The following is a 27,950-nucleotide window of genomic DNA, read 5'->3' as shown; positions in this document are numbered from 1 at the left end:
CGGTGGGATGAGACAATTCATGGTAGCAGCATACGTAGGTAAGCAAAGGCAGCAGATCCGGCAGGATCTCAGCAACAGCGCAGCAGCAGCGTCGGCACGACAGCCCATTAGAATGCAACTAGAATGCGCAACTAGAATGAACAGGTAGGCAGAGCATTACTTATAACCCACCGACCAGAAGAAAAAATGCATGTGACTAGTCACCTGGTCGGATGGCCCAATCCCTGAGTTGCCTGGCCTGAACTAGCTCCGTAAACTGCGCCTCATTTCTTCATATGACTCAGCCGGGGTTTGAACCCCGGACACTCCACAAGGCCAGGGTTCATCGCCATGCTGGCTTGTGGTGGACATTCTATTTTTGCCATGGACATACAAATGAGTGGAAAAGTATATTACCAGAAACACACAAAGAGCTATAGCCTTAAATGACCTTTACAGGCCTGTAACTCTGAGATTGGTTACACATCAACACAGCATGGAATTGTGGACAAGATCGTATCCAATGACAACAAAATATTCAATGTCTTGGGTCTGAGTCTAAATCTCATCAAATGGTGGTCCGTGGCACAAATGCCAAATAAATAATGGACCTTGATATGAAAAGGGTTGAAAACCACTGAAATAAAAGGATGAATAAAAGATATGACAACATAACACATTGACCGCAATAAACCCATTTCCCACCTCTCAGAGACTGGAGACACCCACTACTGTACTGCATGTTCTCATGGACTGCTTCATCCTCCACCCACTCTGCTTGTCTTACCATACATGGGCATGTACAGTATGCCCATGTATATGGGTTCAACCCATATAGAAGGAAAAGGGCCTGAATAAATACTTCACCCAGACATAATTCTATGAAACCCTGTGAGTGTTACTGCTGAAATCTGAGTGGGCTCCAGACTACCTTTTTAGTGTGTTGATGAAATGTTATGGAGATCTGTCTATGTGTGTGTATGTGTGGGTGCACACATGCATTTAATGTATGTGTGCACTCACACATACACACACAGACCGATCTGCTAAATGTATGGTGCAATGGTGCGACCAATGAAATGTTTTAGTTGCACAGGACAGGTTCTTTGGGTGCATCCGCGCCCAAAATGGGTGCACTCTGGAGCCCAGTATGGACACTCAATGAGAGGGGGGGGGGACCAGGTAAATAAGTAGGACAGAGTGGCTTATTGTTGGCATCAGCTGAGCAATGAGGTCGTTGTGTCAATCACAATCAATGCAATCCTTTCAAATAATAATAAAATAAACACACAGAGACATTTTTCCCTTTGTATTCAATTCACTGACAAGTAAATGGATCCCAACCCTGCATTGTACATAAGTGTTGTTCAGATAGATAAAGGCCGCCTCATGCCTTTGTTGTACTCTGTAATGTTGTCATTTGGGCACTTCAACAAGAGTGGCTAGATCATTAAATAAATAACTGTCCAAACAGTACAAACCAATAACACATCATATGGAAGAATATCGTCAACATAGCAAAAAAAAGAAAAAACACTCCCCACCCCCCACTGTACACACACACAGTAAACAATGCAAGTGCTGCCTTTCATTGTCGCTTACAATCTCCCAAATGCAAGCTTACCGTTGTGACATAAAATGTGCTTGGGACATAATACTGCAAACATGGGACAAGCAGGTGAATGCTAATCGTCGTAAAACAGAAATTTAGCGTTGTTTCTTCCTGCTTTTCAAAGACTACATGGCCTACCGTAGTTTATAAGAGTCTCATCAGGGTTGACGGATCCTGTTAAGATTCCCTTTGCAAAGCTCCAGCAATTCTTGGGTGAAAACGAAAACACAGGAAAATCTCCGGAACAGTAGTCTGCGATACAAAAGCAAAGTAATCTCGAGAAAGCTGAACACTCAACTTTCAAATGTGTTGGCTTACACTACAGCAGTGATACAGTGACAAATGTTAGGCTAAGAAAAAACATTCCAACATTCAACTCACTTCAACTCACCATCAAAACTGCTGAAAACTAGGATTTTCTGCCAATTGAATAATTCTAGGTCCCATTGCAACATCTAGCTCAGTCTGATTTATTGAAGAATGGTCAAAAATAACAATAGGAATACGTCTCAATTTGGTTAGAATTAGAGCCCAACCGATATGTCGGCCATTAATTGACTGTTTTAACGTCATGTCATGGGTACTTATGGAGCCAAAGTCTTATACTCTTTCAAAGGTTTTCAAAAATAGCAGTGAGACGCGTTTATGTTTATTTTTATCTATCAAAAAGTTGAATTTGATAATGTTTTTGCTAAAAAGTGAATTGCTCTTAAACAGAAACTTGAGTTTTTAAAATTGATTTGAAAATGTTGCACTTTTTGTAATTGGCAGTCCAGGACTCTTCGGTCCAGGATCGGTATCAGACCCAAGAATCTGTCAGGCTCTGTAACTGTCCCATTATACTTTTGGTAGTGTACTGTAGATTGCCGATTTCTAAAAGGAATCTACAATCAAATTGCTTGTTACATAAGACACACACAAGACAATAAACTGTATTATCTATAACATATTCTTTTCACATTTCCCTCCCGTCAATCCTTTCAAGTCAACAACTATTTTCCTTCCAAAATTTAAGTCAAGCTTCTTCCAGTGTGTTCGTCTAAACTCGTACAAAATATAATATTGGCGCTCTTTAAACATGACTCTATGACAAAAACTCTATAAAGTGCTCTAACATAAAAAAAATAAAAATCCATAAAGGTGTGCGTCTCAAAGAATGTCACATTACATTGCCTACACGCTGAATTATTAACAATGATTAATAACCACTGTACTGCATATAACAGTGCAAAATAATAATAAAATAAACACTTGTAGAGTATTATAAATAAAGAAAAAATATCTGACAGTGCACACAAGATCTAGGATTCACATCTAGTCTGCTGATGGAGACAACCATGCGTATAATACATTGTCTGACGCAGAGAGGAAATTACAATATATACATATATAACCACGTGATGATTGATGAACCCTCGTGTCCCTATTCTGAGTATGGCATAATAGTTGAAGATTCCACGAAAATAGCAGATCTACAAGCTCACAACACACATCGCAACGAGCTTGAAGATGGGCTATTTTCGGCGAAGAGATTTTGGTATAGAGGGGGAAAAAAGGTAACTAAGTAAAGTACAGACCATTGGGAGGACCCCAGTCAACAAAGTATATAGGGTTTAAGTGGTTTAACCCATTAAAACCGGGAAAGCATCTGTGTCATTTTAGATTTTTGCGTTGGCTGTTCAAAAATAGCAGACATACAAGCACACAGCGCGTCACTTCGTGCCGCGCTGCGAGCTTCTACATCTGCTATTTATTTTTTAAATAGTAGATGCGTTCTCTTCCGGGGGTCCCTGGCACAAAACATCATCAGATTGGGGTCCGCGGCCATATATATACATATCAATTTGGGGGTCCTTGGCATGAAAAAGTTTGAGAACTACTGACTTAGAAAGCATTTGTAGAATCGGCCTCAGGTCTTAAATGGGTAAAAAAAAAATAAGGAAAGAAAATAATGGTTCTGTCCATATGCCCCATTACCCAAGGCTCATCTTGGCTTTTGAGTCCTGACCGTTCAGGCTGATTATCCAACCAATAGCAGGGTTTACAGCGGCGTGCCTCTGTTCATCTGGAATGCGTGTTTCGGAAGACGGCACAACCGTACGGTCGGTTGGTGGTGTGATGAGACGAGAGGACGTTTCCACTGGCCTCTCGTTCTCTTCCAAATCCACTGTGTGAAGCCTCTGGAAAGGGTCTGGACCTATTTGCTCCCTAATGGGATTGACAGAACAAAACCCAGAGTCAACAATGTGTGAGATATAAAAGCCTGACCAATATTTCCGTTTGGCCGATACATTGGACATTGTTTGACTTTTTGGACATCGGTATCTGCAATTAGGCAGCCTATAGTAAACCGATTCTTAACTACTTTAAACCTGGAAACCCTAACCCTGACAGAGACAACTTTTCCAAGACAACACATAGAGGAACAAGAAACCTTAACTGTTAGCTCAATTGTTATAAAGTTATTCAATAGAAATTAAAACATTTTAAATGCCAGATTTTGCTACAACGTCTGCAAACTTGCTCGTTTGAGCACGGGTAGAGAGCCTATTTGAAACAATCAGATTGCTTGGTCGTAACTACCTGTTCTATAAATGTCAATTTGACAGTCAACATGTGAAAAAAGGAATTCACGTTGACATTTGCTTGCCCATTGTGCTTTATTCACAAGGTGCTTAGGATGTGCATTCCTATAGATGGCAGTCACAGAACTGCACCCACGTACTGGTAACATCATCGAATCATAGTCATAGCACCACCTGGAGTTTGCAAGTTATCGTCACTATAGAGTACTGAAGTCCTGACGTCACTCGTTCATCCCCTGGTTCGTAAAGTAATTTTGCTATGGAGAATAACATTGGGTCGTCTTAGAATCGTCTCATATAAGAAATGGGGTCCAAAAATAAACAAACTGTCTCGGCGATATTGTCAGGGAGGAGGCTCTGTATCGTTTATGATCGTCAGTCACTTATATTTGTCCGTTTCTGGCAAAAAATTAACTAATTCGGCGGAAGTAACACTAGCGTTTTCTCACCGTCAGTTGATGCTTCATATCCATATGAGTAAAACCGCCGGCGTCATTTGTTTATTTTTGGAACACAGTTCTTATTTGACGCGATATTAAACACGTCTATGGGAATTCAGAACGGGGTGGGGAAACCGCGACCCTGGTAGGATGTGTAAATTACGTCAGACTTCGGTGCTCTATAATGTATATTTGGCATCATGTTACTCTGTGGAAACGGCACCTTGTGATGATTTGATTGACGAGCTACACAACCAATAGCATTCATTCCCCACGCCCGTTCTGGTCCCAACCAATAGCATTCATTCATTCATTTTCGCCTAGAAACGCGTCCATCCAACAAACAAACGTGAAGCAGACACTGACCTGCGATGTATTTTGCACCGATTAACATCATCATGCTGCCCATGATGTAGAAGCCAAGTGGAGCACTGCTGAAGATGCTGCTCTCTCCTCCTGGGTGACAGAACCACGGCAAGAGACACATTCATTATTTGTTTTTTATACAAAACACAAAAGAATTACAGTAGCCTGAACAGAAATGTACATTTTTACACAGAACACTGCAATGGCAAGTGACCGTCCCTAACGATATTGTATGTATTAGTATTACTGATGAATTGAGTACAATAGACCACAAAGAAAACAAGCCCCCAGGGGCCTTTCGTGTTATCCTTTGACGGTACTACCTGTGATGTTAACAAGCACATTAAGGAAGTATTCAAGCAATAAATCAATCACTCACACACACAACCAGTGTTTGGAATTGGTGCTAAATGTTCCCATAGTGTTTATAACTCTGGTTACTTTGTTACCGCTTTGATTACTGCAAACCTGAGCTTCTCCTTATCAGGTGTCATATGCCGAAATGCCGAAAATAGACAATCTACAAGCTCACAACGTGTCGTGAGCTTGTAGATCGTCTATTTCTGGCAAAGAGGTTTGGTGTAGATTTGGTGTAGATAGGGGTTATCCCCCCCCCCCCCCGTTCAATGAAATATATGGACCAGGTTTTGGGACACCTACCGTTTACGTTACCGACAGGCTCCGTCGTCTCCCAGTTCATGGCCTTCTGGACTGCTTTCTTCCATCGCGCGTAGCGAAACTCACTCTCTACGCAAAACACACACATGCATGTTATTGTTGCTTCAGAATCAGAATCATCTTTATTGTCACATTACAGTAAAACGGAGGGTAAAATTTGTTTTTGTACAAGCTCATTTTTTTGTTGTTTCCAGAAATAAAAAGAAAAGTAAGAGGGGGCTGATAATCTAGAACTTCTAGAAAATCTGGGAACACTTCCGTGTCGCTTTAGATTTCTTTGGCTATTCAAAAATAGCAGATCTACAAGCTCACTGTATGTGACCAGAGACATTAAAATCGAGATTAACGACAGGAAAGCTGCGTTTAAGAACAAGGACTTGGCCAAACTTAAGAGTTTGGACAAGAACCTAAAGAAGAAAATTGGGGAGGCGAAACAGGCTCATAGGAAGCGTTTAGAGGATTCATTTCAAGCAAATAACCCTAAAAGACTCTGGGACACTATGAAAAGTATGACCGGTATGTCTCCTTCCAATAAGCCAATTGTGACGGACAACGAACTGGTGTTTGCAAATGATTTAAACAGCTTTTTCTCTCGCTTTGAGTCTGTAAACGATGGTCTAGATAAAGGTATAGATTTAATTGATGCGTTGGTGCCCTCTAGTGGGGATAGAATCACTGTCAGTGAGGAGGAAACCAGGCGCATATTTCAGCGTTTAAACGCAAAAAAAGCCCCTGGTCCCGACCTAATAAGCCCCCTTATTCTGAAGGATTTTGCCACAGAATTGGCCCCTGTCTGGCAGCCCATTTTTCAGCACATTGTTGATAATCCACATACTATACCACAGGCTTGGTTGACCGCTCACATAAAACCACTGCCAAAAAAGCCAAACCCTAAAGAACACAATGATTATAGACCAATAGCACTCACATCTGTTATCATGAAAGCTCTGGAAAAAATTATGGTTCATCATCTCAACAATGCCATATTTAACTCACAGGACCCATTTCAATTCGCTTACAAGCAGGGTCGTAGTACAGAGGATGCAGTTGTCGCATTGGTTCACGTCATCTCTAAACATCTTGACAAACCAAAATCCTATGCTAGAGGACTTTTCCTAGATTTTTCTTCTGCTTTCAACACAATACAGCCGGACTTGCTCCTCACTAAAATGGTTCAGTTACACATTAATCCTTTTGTTATTCAGTTTTATCTTAAGTTCCTCACTGACAGAATTCAGTATGTAAAGGTAAAACGCGGACAAATGCATATCATTTTGGGTGGTCCTTGACATGAAAAAAGTTTGAGAACCGCTGATATTATAGCAACATATGTACACTGTTAGGATTTAGAAGACATTTGTAGAATCCCCAGAAGCAAAGATTTGAGTTAAAAATATTCGCTTTAAAAAACATATACAAAGATTTGCACAAATTTTCAAAACAAAAATAGCAGAACTACAAGCCCATAGCGCGGCCGCACTATGAGCTTGTAGATTTGCTATTTTTGAATAGCCTAAAATATAAAATAGTGGTTATAGCTAAAAGAAAACCTAAAATGACACGGGTTAATATTGAGGAATATCTAGGTTCTAGTTTTTTTTTATCCAAAGCCATGACACATTCCTTCAATAGAGTTTATATCAATGACATTTTTAGAGACATTCAGTTACATACCGTCACTGTCGGGTGGAAACCATGTGACCTTTGTACCGTACGTCCAAACCGTTACTTAAAAAACAATCTGTGTTCCAATGGATCCAAATGTAGCTGACAACTGGCACATCATACCTTCAGGGTTGATCTGCGGCTCAAACTTCTCGGAGGTGACCTCGCTCAGGTCCTCGGGGTCGAGGCTCCACACGCTGACGCCTTCGGCGGCCCCCGCCGCCATGGCTGCTCCCAGAGCCGTGGTCTCGGGCATGGACGGCTTCACTGAGAACACATGATCATCATCGCCTTCATTATCACCATAATCAATATACAATCAATATACAATACACAATAACTTAGTTTTTCATCCCACAATTTTTTCCTGGGTGCTATTCTCCAGCCTGAGGAGAGCCCCGAACTGAGCTCATGCTTCCTTCAATGCATGAGGAGTGAGCAGGCCGCTTCTTATCACCTGACAGAGGAGAGTTTCCCCGCTAGGACGTAGTGTGTGGAAGGAACAAGTTATTCCACCCAGTTCCTTTCCCCTCCATCAGGCGCCCCGGCTGACCAGGGGGAAGCGGTATAGAGACCAGGAATACTGCATGTTTTTTGTGAGGGTACGGACACGGGGAAAACATGCAAACTCCACACAGAAAGGCCCTTTCGGCCACCCCTCCCTAGGGTATGGGCACTGATGACGCGGAGGAGAGAACACGCCCCCAGCGTCCACAGCGTCCCCGACGGCACTATGATTGTTATATGAACACCTTCATTATCATTTTCATTACCAGCATCTACGTTATCAATGTCTTTATCATCGTGATCATCATCTCTTACCAACAGGGATGCAGAGGATGTCAGCCTGCAGCTGCATCAGCAGCCTGTTGGAAGTCATTCCTCCGTCCACCTGCAGCTGAGTCAGAGGAATTCCACTGTCCTGGTTCATGGCATCCAGAATCTGCACACACACACACACACACAAACACAAAGCCCGGAATAAGAGGTTTTCAGAAGTCAAATTGACCTACCTTCAAGCAGTGGTGTAAAGTACATTTACTCAAGTACAATTTTGAGGCACTTTTACTTTACTGGAGCATTTCCAATTTTCAATAATTCTACCTCACTACATCTCAGAGGCAAATATTGTACTTTCACTCCACTACAATAATTTGAAAACTTTAGTTACTAGTCACTTTGCAGATATAAATTATTATATTATGAAACACACATTAACCACTTTAGCCCAATTTAATGCATAGGCTATGAAAATAGCCGAATGCTCACGTGAGTTTGTAAATCTGCTATTTTCAAACATTTTAGTACTTTTACTTTTGGTACTTTAAGTATATTTTGAGGCCAATACTTTTGTACTTTAACTCAAGTAAGATTTTGAACACAGGCCTTTTACTTGAAACAGTATTTCGTATTGCTACTTTTACTTAGTAAAATATACTTTTTCCACCACTGCCTTCAAGGTGCTCTCCAAGCGCACAGTAACATCCGATTCAGAGGGAACCCCCACATTATAGCCTGTATCTTGTGAGAGTATGTCAACAGTATGTGAAATAGTAAAGATATGCATGTAGAAAGAGACAACTTGCCTCTCGTGTCTGGAAGCAAACGGCTTCTAGTGCTGCAAAGGCTACATGGCTCCTGTTTGTGAACTGAGTTAAACCACATATAATCCTGAGAGAGTGAGAGAGAGAGAGGGAGAGACAAAGCAGACACAGGGATCAAAGCACCGTTTCCCCAAAAATGTTTATGGGACGCGAGTAAATATCTAGATATCTATAACAAACAGTACTGGGTTTGGTGATGTTCTATATTGTCTGAATCAACTTTGTTTGCATTCGTTTATGTGCTAAAAGAGTGACTTTGAGAGCTGTTTCACCGCACAATGAGGAGCATATTTTGAATTAGCAATGTCTAATGAATGGAGCAATTATTTTATTTTTCTTGTCCAGGAGTTACATCATGGCAAAGTAACTACACAACCCAAACCTCTACCAAAGTGGTCTCGCCCTTTAATCTTGCTTTTTATAAAATATCTGAGACCATCAGGGTGAGATGGAGTAGAGAGAATAGAGACCAAGATAGACGGCAATACATATTTAAAAAGGGCGCACATGAATGCACAAGAATTATTTATGCATCCTTTGTAAAACAGCTAACTGGATTATGCCATGCTTCTGAAATAGACAGAGACCTTCTCATGGTGTACTGTATGTGAATGAATGGGATGCAGGCCTTACCCTCTTGCACTGGGTTCCCAGTAGGGGGCGTACAACCCGGAGAACGCCGGAACAAAATAACAGCCGTAGGACGTTCCTACCGATGCAGCCAGTTTCTCTACATGTGGAAGACAAAAAGAAAGAAAGACACAATTGGTGACACAGGTTGACAACTGGTTGTTGGGTCTGTTGTCGGCCACATTAATCCTCATCCCCATTTTGGGCATGTCATGGGCAAATGTACAAAAAGTGTCAAAAATGTTCTACATTTAACCACAACTTTCAAAATATTTAGAAAATAGCCGATCTACAAGCTCACACGCGTCACCTAGCCTAAGTATACAATACGGCTTAAGTGGTTAACAGGCTGTCAGGCATTAGACATAGTTGTAGAGCATTGGTTCTCAAAGTGGGGTCCGGGGACCCCCAGGGGTACTTGAGGGGGTTCCAGGGGGTCCCCAGCTAAATGATGGACAGGAACCAAATGGACCCTTATGGGTCTGTAACTCTGAGAGTGTACAAATGGAACCAAATGGACCCGATTTGTACACTCTCAGAGTTAAATTAACATTGGTTTTACAATGTGAATTGGGGTCCCAGAGGTATAAATGCCATTAAATGGGGGTCCGTAGCTTAATGCATGTCAAACTGGGGGTCCTTGAAATTAAAATGGTTGAGAATCACTGCTAGAGAGCCGTAAAAACCTTCTCTTATTGGGGTCCCTGGCTTATCTTTTCAAATGGGGGTCCGCGGGGTAATAAGTGTCAATTAGGGGGTCCTTGACATGAAAAAGTTTGAGAACCACTGTTGTAGAGTAATGGTCGTGAATAAGTAACATTGTTTGTGCACAACATTAACTTTAGTAGTAGAAGAGACATACCCAGCTCAGGAGAGCTCTGAATGATGCCCAGGTTGTCTTGCAGCCATCGAACCACAGCTCCTGCGATGGCCACAGAGCCCTGGGGAAACAAAGAATAAATGGTGAAAATAGCCGATCTACAAGCTCACGACGACACGTCGCATTGCGACACGTTGTGAGCTTTGAGGAACAATTTAAGAATTGTGAAAAAATATGGAATCATTTTTCTCTTATGGGGGTCCTCATTGGCACAAAATATTTTCAGATTGGGGGGGTCCATGGCCAAATAAATACACATTTCAGGGTTAGGCGTTCCTTGGTATGAAAAAGATTGAGAACCTCCGGGTCAGTCTAATGAAGGCCATATGGATGTCAGGTACCTCCAGTGCATAGCAGGCAGGTTTGTCTCGGCCGAGCTTGTAGGCCACAGTGGTCAACAGTCCATGGTCGGACATCACAGGCTGCAAAGCCCACAAAAAGACACAACAACAAATTAAGTTAAAGTCACTCTAACCCATTCAATCCGGGAACGCATCTCTGTCATTTTAGATTTCTTTGGCTATTCAAAAATAGATATACAAGCTCATAGCGCGGCACTCGGTGCCACGCTATGAGCTTGTTGATCTGCATTTCTTTTTTTTTTATCGTGAACATTTGTGCAAATCTTTGAATATATATTTTTTAAAGCAAACATTTGTAAAATAGTTTGTTCCAGGGACCCCCAAAAGCAAAGATTTGAGTTACAAATGTTCGCTTTAAAAAAAATATGAGCTATGAGCTTGTAGATCTGCTATTTCTGAATAGCCAAAGAAATCTAAAAATGACAGATGCGTCCCGGGATTGAATGGGCTTGAACAAAGAAATGTGAAGTCTGTAAGTAATACCAGCAGGAACTCTACTGTTCCTACATAATGTCCTACATATAAATATTCCTACAGTAATGAGCAAGAAATTATGAAAATCGCACCAAAAAGTAGGTACTTCCAGGCATGTAAGAGCATTATGTAGTAGTACAAGAACTATAACAAATATATTTTTTTTCCTGTTTGTTTCTGTTTGTTGTCTGTGAAAAGCCAGTGTAAAATGCTACATGATAACTTGAGACTAACTTGAGATACAGCAGTGCTGTATAGAGTTATCAATTTCTGCCCGACCTGACCCAAGGTTTTCGGGCGGGGCCCAATATCGATGCTAATTAGTCGGGCCGGGCCGAGCCTCGGGTTCCGTGAAAAAAGGAGAAAAAAAAAGAAAAGAAGATCTATTACCCCCAAAAAAGAAATTTCAACTGCCCCTAGCGGCCTAACGGTAAGGCTGACGAAATAGCAGTGGATGTGTTGGATGCAGCTCAAAGTGAACTTTCCTCAGGTATTCCTAGCCTGTGTTATTAACGCATTGACTGCCTGAATTATTTTCACTGCCAATTATTATTCATGCCAGAGATTTTTCAATGAAAAAAAAAAAAAGTACTCAGGAGCCGAGATACACAATTTTAAAGTTTTAAGTTAACAAGGAAGTGGATGAGAGTCTAGATTTTCGAAAAATCATATCTCCTTGGTCTTTGGGTCAAATAAAAATAAAAAAAAATAAAAACGAGTTAATTCGATCTTGGCAAGCAAGTGATGAAAAGCTAAAAACGAGTTAACTCGTTCTAGGCAGTCAATGTGTTAAAGAGAAACGGGCGACAATGGCCAAAACTTAATCGAAAATTGGGATCGAAAATCGGATAAAGTGGCCGTTTTCAAGATGTTTTGGCCATTATCTCTGGAACGGAAGGTCCAATCTGCTCAGTTCAAAGCGTGTTGGATGCGTGACTTTGAGGACATTAAGCTCAAAATGACACAATTTCGATTTTCGTGGGTTTTCGGGCCTAAAGGTATGGTAATTGTTCGGGCCAGGCCGAGCCTCGGGCCGGCCCAGGCCGGGCTTTAATTTTCAGGCCTGTTGAGAACTCTAGTGCTGTATTGAAGACATGGATGGCAGTAGTGCTGTATGAAGACATGGATGACAGTCAAGGCATCAGCTAACATACCTTAGTTCCAGTGTTTAGAAGCAGAAAGCAGCCAGTTCCATACCTGAAAGCCACAGTAAGCAGAGGTTCATTTGTTTTATACACCACAGAGCACAGTTAACTACGCGAAGCCTGGGCATGTCAGGCTTCGCAGGCGAACATTTGGCAAACCTAAAAGAACATTCAGGGAAAATAGAACGTTCAGCAAAAATAGGCCAACACACGTCAAGAATAGCCGTATGATTTTGGGGGGACCCAGATGATATTGTTTTTTCACTCAACAGTAAACAAACCAACATACAGTATAAGTGTATACAGGGTATCTGCACATTTCTAAAGTGACAATGAAAGGACTTTTAAGCTTAACCTTTTTTATACCTCTAACAGAGGTACAGTATTACTACGTCAAAAGTAACTAACAAACTATACTATTGAAAAAATGACAAACTTTGGGCAAATTGCAATTGCAAGGCGTTGTGAGCTTGTAGATCGGCTATTTTCACACTATGTATCTGTGGAACCGAGTCAAACTAAATGTAATGCCTCAACTCCTACAATTCCAAGTGCTTGTCAGGGTGGGGGGTCCCCACTTCACAAATATGATTATCTTGTGAGGGGGTTACAGCACTAAAATGTTTGGGAACCCATGCCCATGTCAAACGGCAGGGTAAATAATGGTCACATACTGTACGTAGAGTGTAAACTGCAAATAGAGACACGTAAAAAAAAAAAAAGACTTCTTACGTGTTTTTGGCCTGTCCGTCCTGAAAGCACATCTGTCCAACGAGCGCTGCTGATTGGTCCCCGAGACACTGTGTTTGACAAATACAAGCAAATGATTGGATGGAGCAACTGGCGGTCGCTGGCGACGCAGAAAGCAAAAACATGGAGTTGATGTTAATCAGACTTATTAAAAATAAATAAATGTACTTACCCCTGAAATAGGTATACCTGTGAGAGCACCCGATTTCTGTCAAAAGATAAGTTAAACTAAGATTAAGTTGAACAATAGGACTTTTTCTGTATCAACTTAACAGATTTGGACATGTAGCATCTTTTCAGAATGTATTTCTTTTAGCACTATGGGTTCATCCTTTGGTTTGCTTATTTAATTTCCTTGTTTTCTTATGCAGCACAATACAAACTTGAAATTAAACAGACTTTCAGACTTGTTCAAACAAGTCTCAGATGACACAAACAATAGTGATAACGTCATCATATTGTTTTATGTTCATCTCTAAGAATCAACTTTCATGCTTTTTTCCCACGTGATTGTGGACACTGCTTTGGGAACAAGAACAAAAAAAAAAAAAAACTAGGCTGACACCAGATATGTCTCGTGCCACAGAGGAGCGAGACAGAAAACATCAACATGTTCTGGGCACCACAGACAGACAGACAGACAGACAGACAGACAGACAGACAGACAGACAGACAGACAGGTAATGCAACCCCTAAAGTCTTACCGACATAATGGGTGAGACAAAAAGGTTAACTGTACACAATATTGAACCACACAAAAGCCAGAAAGCGAACTACGAATTTTTAGCCATGTGTATGTCAAATAAATCTACTGTAACCTTTTGAACATAAAAGATATTCTAGCGATGTCGACTCAGTGGTGGTGGTGGTGGGGGGGGGGGGCTGTGAACTTGCATAGATCAAATGTCTTCACTCCTCCTCGACTCCCAAACGGAGACAATGACACTGACAGGTCTGGGTCAGTTTAACAATGACACTGACAGCCAGGTCTGGGTCAGTCAGTGCATGGTTTAAAATGTCCACCTCTGTTCAGAACAACATGCACCAGGGTGCAGCTGTGGTGACAATTCATTAAAGGCATAGTATGTAACTTTGCCCTGTGTTTACATGCAGAAACACACTGCCCTCTCGCTGCATTTTGGTGTTTTCAATAAAAAAAAATCAATAATTTTTCCCATAATACCAGCAGTTATCAGCCACTAGAGTAGTGTAGCAGTAGTAGTGTGCTGTATTTTGGCGTTTTCAATATTCGTTTTGGTAGACGGGGACGTTTTTGTTTTACCAAAACAAACAGTGAAAACACAAAAATACACTGAGAGGACAATGTGTTTCTGCAGGTAAACACCACCACACTACGCCAGTGGCTGATGGTTGCTGATAGAGGGAAATGAAAAATGTATACCGTTTTGTTGTGTAAACACAGGGCTATGTTACATAATGTATTATGCCTTGTTAAAACACAAAATGAATAAAGATGCTTTACATAAAAATAAAATTCAAAAGAATCATATGGATCTCGGGGATCCACATGGAAACCACGCGGCCCCAGTGTGGATCTCTGACTTAATGCTGTCGGGCGCAGACGGCTCCTGTCTCCATATTTTAACTTATTATTTTATTATTATTTCGTAAATTAGCGCCCTATTTGATCTATATTTTGATTGACCTATATTGAACAAATAGCAGATCTGCAAGCTCGAAACACAGCACGAAGCGACACGCTTTGAGCTTGTAGACTGCTACTATTGCCATTTTTTTTATTTGAATCCTGAAAAGTAATAGTTTTGGAGGTTTCCACCCGACAGAGACGAAATCTATGACATATGACTTAAACATTTTAGAGCCCCTTTGTGTTCCGTAATAAAAATGCAAAAAAAAAGGTATAAAGACAGACACACAGACAGATCCTCTTATAGTCGGCTAGAATCCTGCAGAGCCACAATGTAACAATACTTATCATTATCATAATAGTAATAAACTTTGCCCAAGAGTGAAGAGATTTTTGGTGTGTCTATGTGGGAGAGATAATCTGCCAGGCAGGCTGTGGAGTGTGGTATAGCCGAGTAGCATGCTGCAAGTCTGAGACAGGCGCAACGTGAGGTGATGATGGCCAATGGCCATCCAGCACATTTCCAATAAGAGGGGGATTTTATACTGGGCACGTGAAAACATGCTATAGCGGCGATTCAAACCTGGGTCTCCCACGTGGGAAGCCAAACATCAACCCAAGGGGAAGCCCTACTCCGCATATGAAAGGCAAACCAACTTTGATACATACTTACATACAGTATATAACAAATGTATACATACATACTACCTACGCATACTAATGGTGGTAAGGGAAAAGGGGACATTTCACATTATGCACACTTAAGCCATCCTAACTATTAGGGCGCTATTAATACAGTGCACGGAGAGCAGTTAGGGGTTAAGCGTCTCGCTCAGAGACACTTCCAACACATCGACCAGGACCAAGGGGCGATCGAGGGACCCTCTGATTCTTAAGACGGCCTCTCTCTCTATCCATTGTGCTGTCTATAGACGAATCCACAGAGCGCTGCGGTGTCAGACTCCTGCAGCGGTGTGCATTCTGACACCGCGGTTATGATTGCGCCAGGGGAGCGCTCTATGGTTTCGTCTATACCCATGCTGTGTATTTGGCTTACAGCACTAATAGCCACTTCCGAGCCAAATATAATTACCAAATGCTGCTGTATAAATAACGGTTGTGGCGATAGAAGCACTCTCATCATTGATGAGAACGTGCAACGTTAACTATACGAAGAGTCTCTGAGGGTTGTAATTCTGGTTTGCTGATCAGTAAGCCGGTCCTTTTAAAACCACTTTAACACTGACATCCGTACTCAGGGCATGTCATAATTAGGCGAACATTCTGCGAAAATAGCCGATCTACAAACTCGCAACGCGTGGTGTACAGGGAAAACCAGAAGCGGACCAAGAATAGACGCCTGGGAGACCCTGGTCAACCAAGTGTATAGGGTTCACAATTCCATCACGCCCCACTTTGCTGTTAGTAAATAGATCATTGGTTCTCAAAGGGGTCCTTGGGGGGGGGGGGGGGGGGGGGGTTCATATAGCGTCACAATCATTTAACCCCTTTAACTTTGGCTATTCAAAAATAGCAGATATACAAGCTCATAGCGCGGCAATGACCTTGTAGATCTGCTATTTTTGAAAAATCCCTGGCACAAAATATGTTTGAGATGTGGGGGGTCCGCAGTCAAATACATGTCATTTTGGGGGTCCTTGACATGAAAAAGTTTGAGAACCACTGAAATAGAAGCCGCAGGGTTTCAGGCTTTTGGAAATGCACTGTTGTGATTGGCTTGTTGCTTTGGCCTCAGAGAAGCGAGTTAGGGCAGGTTAGGCTTGCGTTGGTAAGGAGGAGGGTCACGGGAGGTGGTTATTACTTACCCGGCTAGAACATATTTTCTACCAGTGAGAAAGGAGACAGACATGGTACACACAAAAGTAAAATGCCTACAACGACTCCTCAAACAACCCATCATGCACTTGAAGACGGCTTAGAGCAGTGGTTCTCAACCTGTGGGTCGAGACCCCCGGGGGGGTCACCAAATGATATTTTTTGGGGGGGTCCCCAGATAACAGTTAAGTGCACAATTCAAGGACTTTTTAATATTCAAAAAAAGAAAGAAAGAAAAAAGACCATTACTGCATCAAAAGTAATCAACAAAATATACTATAAAAACTGGTCAAACATTGGCCAAATTGTCAAATAATATAAGAAAGAGGCAAAACAGTTGAAAATAGACGATCTACAAGCTCACAACGCCTTGTGTTGGGAGCTTGTAGATTTTCACAATATTTATCTGTGGAACAGAGTCAAACTAAATGGAATGCCTCTACTCCTACAAGCCAAGTGCTTGTCAGGGTGGGGGGTCCCAAGATCAAATATGATTATTTGGGGGGGGGGGGGGGGGGTCGGAGCCTGAAAAGGTAGAGAACCACTGGTTTAGAGCACACATGGTAACACAAACAAATTCACTGTTATTAGGGGTGTAAGGATACAGTAACTGCATCGATTTGATTTATCGTAATGCAAATAATCGATTGTATCGATAATAAGAACTTGTGCGCTGTATTTAGCTATTTTAAGAAGACAAACAAAACAAAAAGGGGTTTAATTCCTTTTCAATTCATAGCTACACTTAGTCTATCGATAAATGTGTGTATTCTCTGTGTTCATGTCAATGTGTGGGTTTGTCCATATGTGTTCAAAATACAATGTCCATGTATTTGCCAGAGAATCACTGTATTTACTTATTTATATCCATAATAATAAATGTTTCCCTTAAAACACCTGCGCTATCCACAGATTTAATTTCTTTGCTAAATAGTTACTGTATCGATTTTAATTCGATTTTTTCATTGAATCGTATCGTATTGCCATGAATTAACCAATATCGTCCATGTATCGTATCGTCAACCATGTATCGTGATGCGTATCGTATCGTTAAAATCGTTACACCCCTAACTGTTATACTCTGAGCAGCCTGTCTCTCAAGCCAAGGCGTGTTGACTCCCACAACTTTCAAATGATTCCGCCTACCTGTCCATAATTCAGAAAAAAAATCTTGAAAGCGTGAGAACTACTGATTTAGAGGGCATTTGTAGAATCGACCTAAGGGTTAATCGGTTGGAATTAGTACAGTCTCTGGAGCATTTGAAGATTGTGAAAGTGATAGGCTGGCTTGAGAGACTACACAGACATTTTAAGTTTTTCCTCAACAAAACAAGACTCACGTACACAGCAGTATGTCATTACGATGGTGAAATATTTGACTATGATTAAGATCTACTCTACTGTATGCATGTTCACCTCGCTTCTGTCAAGCATGGTGTTTATTTTATTTTCACTAAGACGTAGAGATGATAAGAATCCTTCCATGACATATACACCATTTGCAAAATGTAACTGAAGCATAAATTTAAAACAAAATATATGGTGCTTAAACAGGGACAGTAGGTGACTAGGTTTAACAAAATACAAACACACTAAGAACACGACTACCATCACCTAGAACTTTTGAAACACATTTTGCTTTAACTTCAAAAAGGAAATTGTCGCCAGACTTACCATTAAACCGTATATTTCTGAGGAACTCCTCACTTTTGGCAATATCTCCATTGGAATATCAAAGTATCTGTAGGTCATTGCGAAAGACAAGGAGATATTACAAAACATGACAGTAACACGTTGTTCCACATGTGTGAAAACAAATGGTAACAGTAGTAGTATAAGTATTAGTTATAGTAGTAGTAGTGTAATTGTAGTAACAGCAATAGTAACAGTAGAAGTTGTACAGGTACTATTCCTATGGTGAACATACTTGCACAGGTCTGGGTCCCAGTCCATAGTGTGAATGTTGAAGAGCATGGTTCTGCTGGCGTTTGTTACATCAGTGCAGTGAACTCCACTGGACTTCCCACCTGTCAGGCACTGCAGAATCACAGTCACAATCCTCTTTATTTTCAGATGTCAGCACCATAGTCAGCACCATACTACTAGCACCATATTCAGCTTGAATAGTCAGCTGAATAGTCAGCACATTAGTCAGCTACATAGTCAATACCATAGTCAGCACCATATTCAGCTGAATAGTCAGCACCATAGTCAGAGGTTCTGAGGTCAGAAGTTTACATGTGTAAAGAAGTGGGTGAATGAAAATGTATGAAAATGTCTCAACATGGAAATAATTCTGATTATCTCAAATAATTTCAACCAGGCCATTATGTAATAGCTGTCACAGGCCTACATACATACATACTGTACATCATACTTGTAGCTCTACATACATGTAGTCACAGAGCATTGCCACTTGAGCAACTGTGGAGTTCAGTGCCTTGCTCAAGGGCGCTTGTGGCAGTAGCATTGCCGAGTCTTACCCAGATGAGCCAGGAGTCGATGGTACCAAACATGGCGCGTTGAGACCGGATCGCCTCCTGGACCTCTTCCACGTTGTCCATTAGCCAACGCAGCTTCACAGCGCTGAAGTATGTGCTGATGGGAAGACCTGTCTTATGCTGCAGGGAAAGAACACCAGATTTATTTTAAATAATTATAAAAAATATCATTATAATTATAAATGTAGCAATCATAGATTAAAGCAAAATAAAATCTTGCGACAACTATTTTTGTCAGGCCAGGTTCTACTCTGCGAGTTTAGTGAAACAGCATGAAAGGCGTTCCCCACACTAGAGCTCTGGTTGCTAAACAATTAGCACAATACGTAGAATTATGCTTATAATAATTCTACATATTGCCTGTGCCATGTTTAGTCATCGCAGGAAGTTGCAGCAGTACTGACACCTGTGGTCGGGTGTTGAGTGAGAAAACATGGCACAGGCTGACTGAATCAGCGATGTAATCGTTTGTTTCAACACGTCGCTTACATTTTCTTTTCCAACAAAATTGCAGAAATCTGTTTGTGTCGAGGATACTTTTTGGATAAGATATGCGGGAAAAGGTAAAATGCTCACATGTATTCTTGTCCCCCTTCGTTTCATTAAATGTTTACAGTACATTATGTTATCAAAAGTTGCTTCAAAAAGCACTATGTAGTTTCGGGTATCAGTGGCCACTTAAAATACAAATACACAAATAAGATGGCAGCCTTTGCCTTCATTACCCAAGATTCTCTGCATCCCTGCTCAGTCACACAAGTGACGTGACACTCTATCCTTGACTGTTTTGTCTGAATGGCCGTGGCTTTGGAGGAACTAGCAGTGAATGACGCTTTGGTAAGCTCCATGCCCGTGCCTGTCTGCTCGTGCACAATTTGGTTTTACACAGACACACGTGGGGGGGGAAACAAACTCAGACCAACGACCACCTGCGGACCCCCCCTGTGCGACACTGGAGCTTGAAAGTCCGGATGAAACTCATTGTCCCCCCCTATACATAGTGATACAGTCAAGCCGCTAGCAGGGACCCCCTTGAGTCTATACATTTATGGAAATATGTTTGTTATTGCTTAAAAAAAATTACTTTATAATTTTATGCGACATAATATGCTATATAGTTGTTAAAAGGTTAAATAGAGCTGCTTTAAAGTTCATTATTGTTATACTATTACAGATTATTCAAGCCCCTTCACTGAATCTCAGGAAGTGAAACATGATAGCGACTGACCTTGAGGTGGTTCATATTTCTACCGGGGGTTTTGCTGATGAGTCGCTCCACCGTCGACTGGGTCCGCATGTCCAACCACACTGAAAGAAAAATCAAAATATTTATTGCAAAAGAGACGCAACTTTGTGTTTGTGAGTGAATGAGTGATGCTGTTTTACCACTTCTGTTTTATTTCATCATCATTATTGTATTCTTCTTTGCTTGGGGCAGCCCGTATCAAATGTCTCGTCTTTTTCGATATGTCACCCCATGGAGACTTGAATTCATGGATATTTTTTTGTTTTTGTCGCATTCCTAAGACAATAATTTGATGACCGGCAGCGGTGCCGGTAGGAGACAGAAAGGAGACTCTTTGGCCCCATTTACACTGGCAACCAAATCCAGCCTGAATCTAGCCTGAATCAGATCTATGCCATATCCAGATTGGAATCCGATCTGTTTTATGTAGTCTGAACAGAGACAGGTCACATAGAATCCGATTTTTACAAATCCGACCTGAGCCACATTCAAAGGTTGTTTAAAATCTGATTTCTAAAGATGCGTCTCAGTCTGAAGGCAGTAACCTGATCTAACCACCCAAGCCGCATATCAAACTGTCCAAAGCGTCACTTGCAGTGCGACCCGAGCACCACTGACGTCATTACAGAGTGTGAGAATTGGATTTAGATTTACGAGAGCACAAGGGGTGTAATGAAAACAAAACAATAGTGCATATTGGCCTAGGTTTTACAGAAGAAATGGCGAGCGGCATTCAGCGGACAGACGATATTCAATGTCTCCTAGCACTTTGGGGGGATGCCTCAGTACAAGTGAAACTTGTAGGAATGTATAGGAACAAGGCAATATATGAAGACATATCTCGCGGCATGGCAGAAAATGGGTTCACAAGGTCCTATCTGCAGTGTCAGAGGAAAATAAAGAATTTGAGGAACACATAAAGAGATAAAAGTCATGACGTCAGGACGCCTACGTCGTTACCACGGTAACAACGCAGGGCGGCTTTGGGTTGACGTTGTTTAAATCAGTCTGAACACACAGATCTGTGATCTGGTCACTTGCAAATGCGGTGTGAACAGTCGGGTCAAAAAATCGGATTTGAGAAATAAATCGGATTTGACTGGATGTGACTGCAGTCTAAACGGGGCCTTTGTGTCTCCTACCGGAACAGCTGCTGGTCATCAACTTTCATTTGTTTGGGTGAACTATCCCTTTAACACTGTGCATGTGATGAAACTGAATATATCAGGCCATTCTGGACAGGGGTGAAAAACAATAGCATGTTGGTATCTCATATGGACACTCATAGGCACTTTACCGATAGCGTTGTAGAGAGGTTCTCCTGTCACTTTGTCCCAAACCAAAGTGGTCTCTCTCTGGTTCGTCACTCCAATAGCTAGAGAAGAGAAAAAAATGAGACTGGGTCAGCGCTGCTGTTTGGAGAATGTGCTTCTTAAATGAATAAAATTGTTTAAAAAGGAAGCTTGACGTGAATAGAAACACATACACATATTCACCAATTAAAACCTGTAGTGTATACTTTGTTAACCCATTAAGACCTGAGGCGGATTCTACAACTGCCTTCTGAATCTCAAACGTTTTCGTGACCCAGGGGGTCCATGGCCAAATAGATCCTTTTGGGTGTGGGTGGCCCTTGACATGAAAAAGTTTGAGAACCACTGATTATAGCAACATAAGTTCTCTTTTAAAACTGTTAGGATTTAAAAGACTTCTGTAGAATCCCCCAGAAACAAAGATTTGAGTTACAAATGTTCGCTTTAACACATCGGGTGCCAAACACGGTAAAAAACGTGTTTTCAAAGAGTAGCGCTTAGGTGCCAAACGCGGTAATAAAACGTGTTATCAGTCTTTTTGTTTTTTTCCACAAGGGGGGGGGGGCTAGCGCAGCTCTGGAATCACCCACGGTGACTCTGAGAAGGAAGGGACAGCTGGATCACCGTGCCAAAAAAACATGGCTCCCCGTCCGCTCCCGTTCTATCTCCTTGATAAAATCCTCTGTATCTCCTTAACTTTTTACATTGGGGAAAACGAGTCATTTTCGATGGGTGATTACTCCGCAATGGCGACTCGCGTGAGATTTGTTTTTGTTCCAGGCGTTAGACGTAATCCGTTTTAATAAAACGCTGGCACCCGTTGTGTTAAAAATAAAATGTGTTCAAATATTTTCACAATTTTTCAAAAAAATTGCAGATTTACAAGCTCATGGAGTGCCACGCTATGAGCTTGTATATCTGCTATTTTTGAATAGCCAAACTGCCAAAGTATAAGATAACGGTTAAAATCTAAAAATGACAGATGCTTTCCCGTCATGGTTAAAATTTAAGGTCCAAATACTGTACCTTTGATGTTGGAGATGTCAATGTTGAGCTGGGTGAGTTTCTCACACGTTCTCTCCATGCATTCGTACACAGAGTTGAGAATCTCTTTGGGGTCCTCCTCCACCCATCTGAGAAAAGCAGAGACGACAGATCACACCATTTAAGTGAATCAATGTTTTCACTCCATCCCTAATGTAAAATCACCATACTTCTTATTTTCTTTCGTCATTTAATATGTTGCCTGACATTCTATCCATGTATTGTCACAGCTTACCCTTCTTTGGGGAAGCTCTGTTTGATCTCCACTTGATGATGGCTGAGCAGTTCTGCTGTTTTGGAGTTGAACACCTTCAAAAGATGGAAAAAAGGCACATGGTTTAAGTGTAACTGTTTAACCCATTCAAACCGGGAACGGATCTGTTTAACCACTTTTATACTCTTCAAAAATAGCAGATATACAAGCTCATAGGCATAGCGTGGCACAGAGTTCCACGCTATGAAGTTGTAGATCAGCATTTTTTTCATTTACAGAGTGTTTTACAGATTTACAGAGTGTACAAATGGAACCAAAGCATCTTCAACATTTGTGCAAATATTTGAATATATATTTTTAAATGGAACATTTTAGACTCAAATCTTTGCTTCTGGGGGTCCCTATTACAAAATATTTTGAGATGGGGGTCTGCGGCCAAATACTGTAAATGGTGCATTTATATATAGCACTTTTATCCAAAGTGCTTTACATAGATTGTGCATTACATTCACCCATTCACACACACATTCATACACCGATGGTGGAGGAAACCATGCAAGGCACCAACCTGCTCATCGGGAGCAATTACGGGTTCAGCGTCTTGCTCAAGGATATTTGCATCAAAATCAGTTTAACAACTTTAACTATTGGAAAATAGCTGAACTACAAGTTCGTATAACCACATATATTTTGTATATCTGCTATTTCAAAATACATTTTTGAATTATTTGGAATATTCTTTAAACATTTTAAGAACTTAAATAAATATTGCATGGGGTTCCTGGCACAACATATTTTCAGATGGAGGTCTGCGTTCAAATAAATATTTAAATGTATTAGACAAAAATATTAGACAAAAAGCAGTTGCTGGGTAAACTGCATAGGCTTGCTGGCTAAAACAGCTGTAAAAATATGATAGTAGAAATAACATTAGATTCACTGAAATAAAGGTTACCAAGTATCAGGTGCCAATGTAATCCTAGCTAAATGTAACTGATAAATTAAGCCTGTGACAGGTATAATTTATCAGTTAAAGATAGCCAAAAGCTACCCATACATAATGTACATTTTTTACGATTGTAAGAGCAGACAGTACAACAATACAAAGTACACTCGTCCACATTTAAGTCACCTCATGGGACCCTGCCAGTAACATTGTAATGCTGATCACGCACACACCTTGTACACACATAGTATTGTAGTCATGTTCATCACACACACTTAATTGAGTTTTTCAGGAGCATTATTGCCATGAGAAAACATGTTTTACATTGCCAAAGCAAGTGTCAAATGAACACACACACACACACACACACACACACACACACACACACACACACACACACACACACACACACACACACACACACACACACACACACACACACACACACACACACACACACACACACACACACACACACACACACACACACACACACACACACCTTGTGTGACCCTGATAGCATTGTAGTAATGTTGATCACACACAGACACACACCTCGTGTGTGTGTGACCCTGACAGTCAGCCAGTATGTATAAAGCCTGATTGTATACTTTAGCTGCACGCTGATGTTGCATGCCGTAAATAGCACATATACAAGCTCACAAGAGCTTGTAGATCTGCCAAGACTGTCATATATTTATGACCAATGACCGCCTTGATCCAAGGCTAACCTGAGTCTTAAAGCGGTAGTTAGTTCACCCCCCAAAACATTACTTATTTTCGATCACTTACGCACACACCATGAATTCAAGGCTTCATGGGGTGCGTAATTGATAGAAAATAAGTCATTTTTTGGGGGGGTGAACTACTCCTTTAACATGGGTGAGTAGTAGTAGTTAGTTGTGTATTACAGTGGTTCTCAAAGTGGGGTCCAGGGACCAATGTGAGTTCCTTGAGGGGGTTCCAAATGGACCCTTGCAGGTCTGCAACTCTGAAGAGGGTACAAATGGAACCAAATGGACCCGTACAGGTCTGTAACTCTGAAGAGTGTACAAATGGAACCAAATGGACCCATACAGGTCTGTAACTCTGAGTGTACAAATGGAACAAAATGGACCCTTAAAAAGGGCTGTAACTCTGAGAATGTACAAATGGAACCAAATGGACCCTGGTCGGGTCCATTTGGTTCCATTTGTACATTCTCAGAGTTATGGGACTCCTTGAAATTAAAATGGTTTGAGAGACACTGGACTGTCTCCTACCAGGAATCTGGTGGAGCTGCATGGTTCCCTGGTCTAGTAGTTCATAACATGTCTGCGGTGGACTTTTATGAAACAAAGACGTTGCAGAAAGAGGATAATTCAAGCTTTCCGTACAGCTGCAATGTTGGTGATTTTAACGTTGTTTAATACGATCAGATCAGATGGGACTTTTCTGTTTGTCTGCATGGGCTGTCAAGGATTGGTATTTCAACTCTAGATTCCAGATATTAAAAATAGGATCTAGAGTTGCTTGCGGCTACTAGTGTGGTAGTAGTTAGTTAGTAGTGTCTCCAACCAGGAATCTAGTGGAGCAGGTTCCCTGGTCTAGTAGTAGAGTTAGTAGTATTGTCTCATACCAGTAATGTATTGGTTCCCTGGTCTAGTTAGCAGCAGTGGTTAGTAGTTGAAGTAGTAGTAGTAGTAGTAGTAGTAGTTAGTGTGTAAAGTCTCCTACCAGGAATCTAGTGGAGCTGGTTCCCTGGTCAAGTAGTAGTTAGCAGCAGCAGTAGTAGTAGTAGTAGTAGTAGTACTAGTAGTTCGTTTGTAAAGTCTCCTACCAGAATCTAGTGGAGCTGGTTCCCTGGTCTAGTAGTAGTTAGTTAGTAGTAGTAGTTAGTTAGTAGCATGTTGTCTCTTACCAGGAATCTAGTGGAGCTGGTTCCCTGGTCTAGTAGTAGTTAGCAGTAGTTAGTTAGTATAGTGTCTCTTACCAGGAATCTAGTGGAGCTGGTTCCCTGGTCTAGTAGTAGTTAGTTAGTAGTAGTAGTTAGTTAGTAGCATGTTGTCTCTTACCAGGAATCTAGTGGAGCTGGTTCCCTGGTCTAGTAGTAGTTAGCAGTAGTTAGTTAGTATAGTGTCTCTTACCAGGAATCTAGTGGAGCTGGTTCCCTGGTCTAGTAGTAGTTAGTTAGTAGTAGTAGTTAGTTAGTAGCATGTTGTCTCTTACCAGGAATCTAGTGGAGCTGGTTCCCTGGTCTAGTAGTAGTTAGTAGTAGTTAGTTAGTAGTATGAGTAGTTAGTTAGTAGCATGTTGTCTCTTACCAGGAATCTAGTGGAGCTGGTTCCCTGGTCGATGGCAGCGACCAGCGGTCCCATCAGAACTCTGTTGGAGGACGCGGCCATGGTGAGGTTCATGTGCGGTGGTCAGCGGGTCAGCGGCTCCGCCGGGCGCTCAGTCCGTCGCTGCTAAAGCTGCTCAATGACACGCACGTGCAATACACACACATGCAGACCTGACACACGCACACGCACCGGTGTGTGTATGTCACGTACTAGGGCGGCTGGCAAATCTCTGGATTTAGGTCGCGGACATTGTGCGTCAGCAGTGACGCATTTGGCTGTTACTGATGACGTATACAGCCAGCAGAAGGATAGCCCTGGTCCAGAACGCTCTGCCAGGCGCGCTGCTCTGCTCATAGACACTGCCGTGCCAGGTCTCCGTCTTTAGTAAAAAATAAACACAACTGCTTCGCTACTCACCAGTGGCGTTCCCAGAAATTACATTTAGGGCAGGCGAGATTTTTTTCTCTACCTACCCCCCCCCCTCGGGGAAACTCGGGGAAAATGGGGGAAATCTCAGGGCACACAAGTTAACAACAACAATAAAAACAATATGCAAGTATAATCAATGAATCAATCAATTATTCAGCGGTGGTGGCTCAAGCTGCTCTCAGACTCAGAGCCCCTTTTATGCCAGGTGAGTAGGCCTACGGGTGATGGCCCAGACCCCCACACCTGGCACTCCTGGCACCCCATGAAGATAAAGGCAACATTTGCATCACTATAGGCGACGTCGCTCTGCTGAATGGATACGGTAGTGATTGCCTGCCCGCGTGAAGGTCCGACGGCCACTACTCTCTTTGGATTTTTTTCACTGCCAGTTTTTCAGTCTTTTACTTTATTTTCTAGGGGAGGCTAGATTTTAGTTGGGCAGGCGGCCGCCTGCCCTGCCTCTATGGTGGGTACGCCACTGCTACTCACCGAAACAAAGGCTGTTTTGTGTTGTTGAAAGTCTATTCTCCAGGGTGGGAAGCCTCTCCGCACCACACCTTCTCTGTATAATACACTTTTTGGGCATAAAATAAAATGTGTCCGCGAGATGGAAATTATTGTATTTGCTCCACTGCGCCCTCTACAGATCTGATCAATGGTAATTTATATTGACCAGATCTGTAGAGAGCGCACTGGAGGAAATAAAATAATACAAGTTAAAGTAAAATAAACTAAAATCACAACTTTTCATTAATGAAAAATATTCCAACATTTTCCAAAAGTATTTCATAAAGAAAACCTGAAAATTAATTTCCATCAATAAATCTAAAAACGCGTTGTAAGCTTGTAGATCTGCTATTTTCACTAGTTTGGGTCAGAGATAAACGTCTAATTTCTCTTTTGGGTCTGACAAAAGACACTTGTGTTCAAGGCCAGTCCACACCAATGCAACTACTTGCAACTCCTTGCAACATGCAACTACTTGCAACATGCAACTTAAAGAGTACTTTTACTTTTGGTACTTTAAGTACATTTTGATTTGATAGCAATACTTTTGCACTTATCCTCAAGTACATTTTGAATTCCGGACTTTTACTTGTAACAGAGTACATCTACAGTATTGATACTTTTACTTAAGTAAATAAATTGAGTACTTTTTCCACCACTGCCATTCAGCCACGGCCGCTCCCAGTTCAAAGGGTATGTTCATCCGAAGATGTGGATCCACCCATCATGTTCAGAGACAGAAGTGTCTCTGCTGTTGCATCATTTCTAAGATTAGCTGAATTAAGGTGTGAATGTATATTGTGTACATAAA

At 41.5% G+C, this 27,950-nt stretch overlaps 1 protein-coding gene across 2 annotated transcripts; it reads right to left on the bottom strand.

The window, feature by feature from the left end:
- Positions 1 to 1,274: 1,274 nt before the first annotated feature.
- LOC311040873 (glycerol kinase) lies at positions 1,275 to 26,452 on the bottom strand. 2 transcript variants are annotated; one of them, XM_084051245.1, is made up of 21 exons: positions 26,183 to 26,452; positions 22,955 to 23,028; positions 22,702 to 22,808; positions 21,660 to 21,737; positions 20,345 to 20,424; positions 19,099 to 19,236; positions 18,543 to 18,652; positions 18,290 to 18,356; positions 16,606 to 16,623; positions 13,343 to 13,378; positions 13,153 to 13,220; positions 12,430 to 12,472; positions 10,781 to 10,861; positions 10,422 to 10,500; positions 9,563 to 9,659; positions 8,912 to 8,996; positions 8,148 to 8,268; positions 7,449 to 7,592; positions 5,643 to 5,729; positions 4,983 to 5,072; positions 1,275 to 3,799 (listed from the first exon to the last, which is right to left on the bottom strand). In XM_084051245.1, the coding sequence occupies exons 1-21, from the start codon at positions 26,273 to 26,275 to the stop codon at positions 3,789 to 3,791; spliced, it is 1,707 nt and encodes a 568-aa protein (XP_083907371.1). In that variant the 5' UTR covers positions 26,276 to 26,452; the 3' UTR covers positions 1,275 to 3,788. The 2 variants fall into 2 exon arrangements, with proteins under 2 accessions (XP_083907371.1, XP_083907372.1); XM_084051246.1 differs by lacking the exon at positions 16,606 to 16,623.
- Positions 26,453 to 27,950: the final 1,498 nt, after the last annotated feature.

Source organism: Gymnoscopelus microlampas, assembly GCF_963454915.1.
Source record: "Gymnoscopelus microlampas genome assembly, chromosome: 24".
NCBI classification, from domain to species: Eukaryota; Metazoa; Chordata; class Actinopteri; order Myctophiformes; family Myctophidae; genus Gymnoscopelus; species Gymnoscopelus microlampas.
This window is presented reverse-complemented; position numbering and strand designations above follow the sequence as displayed.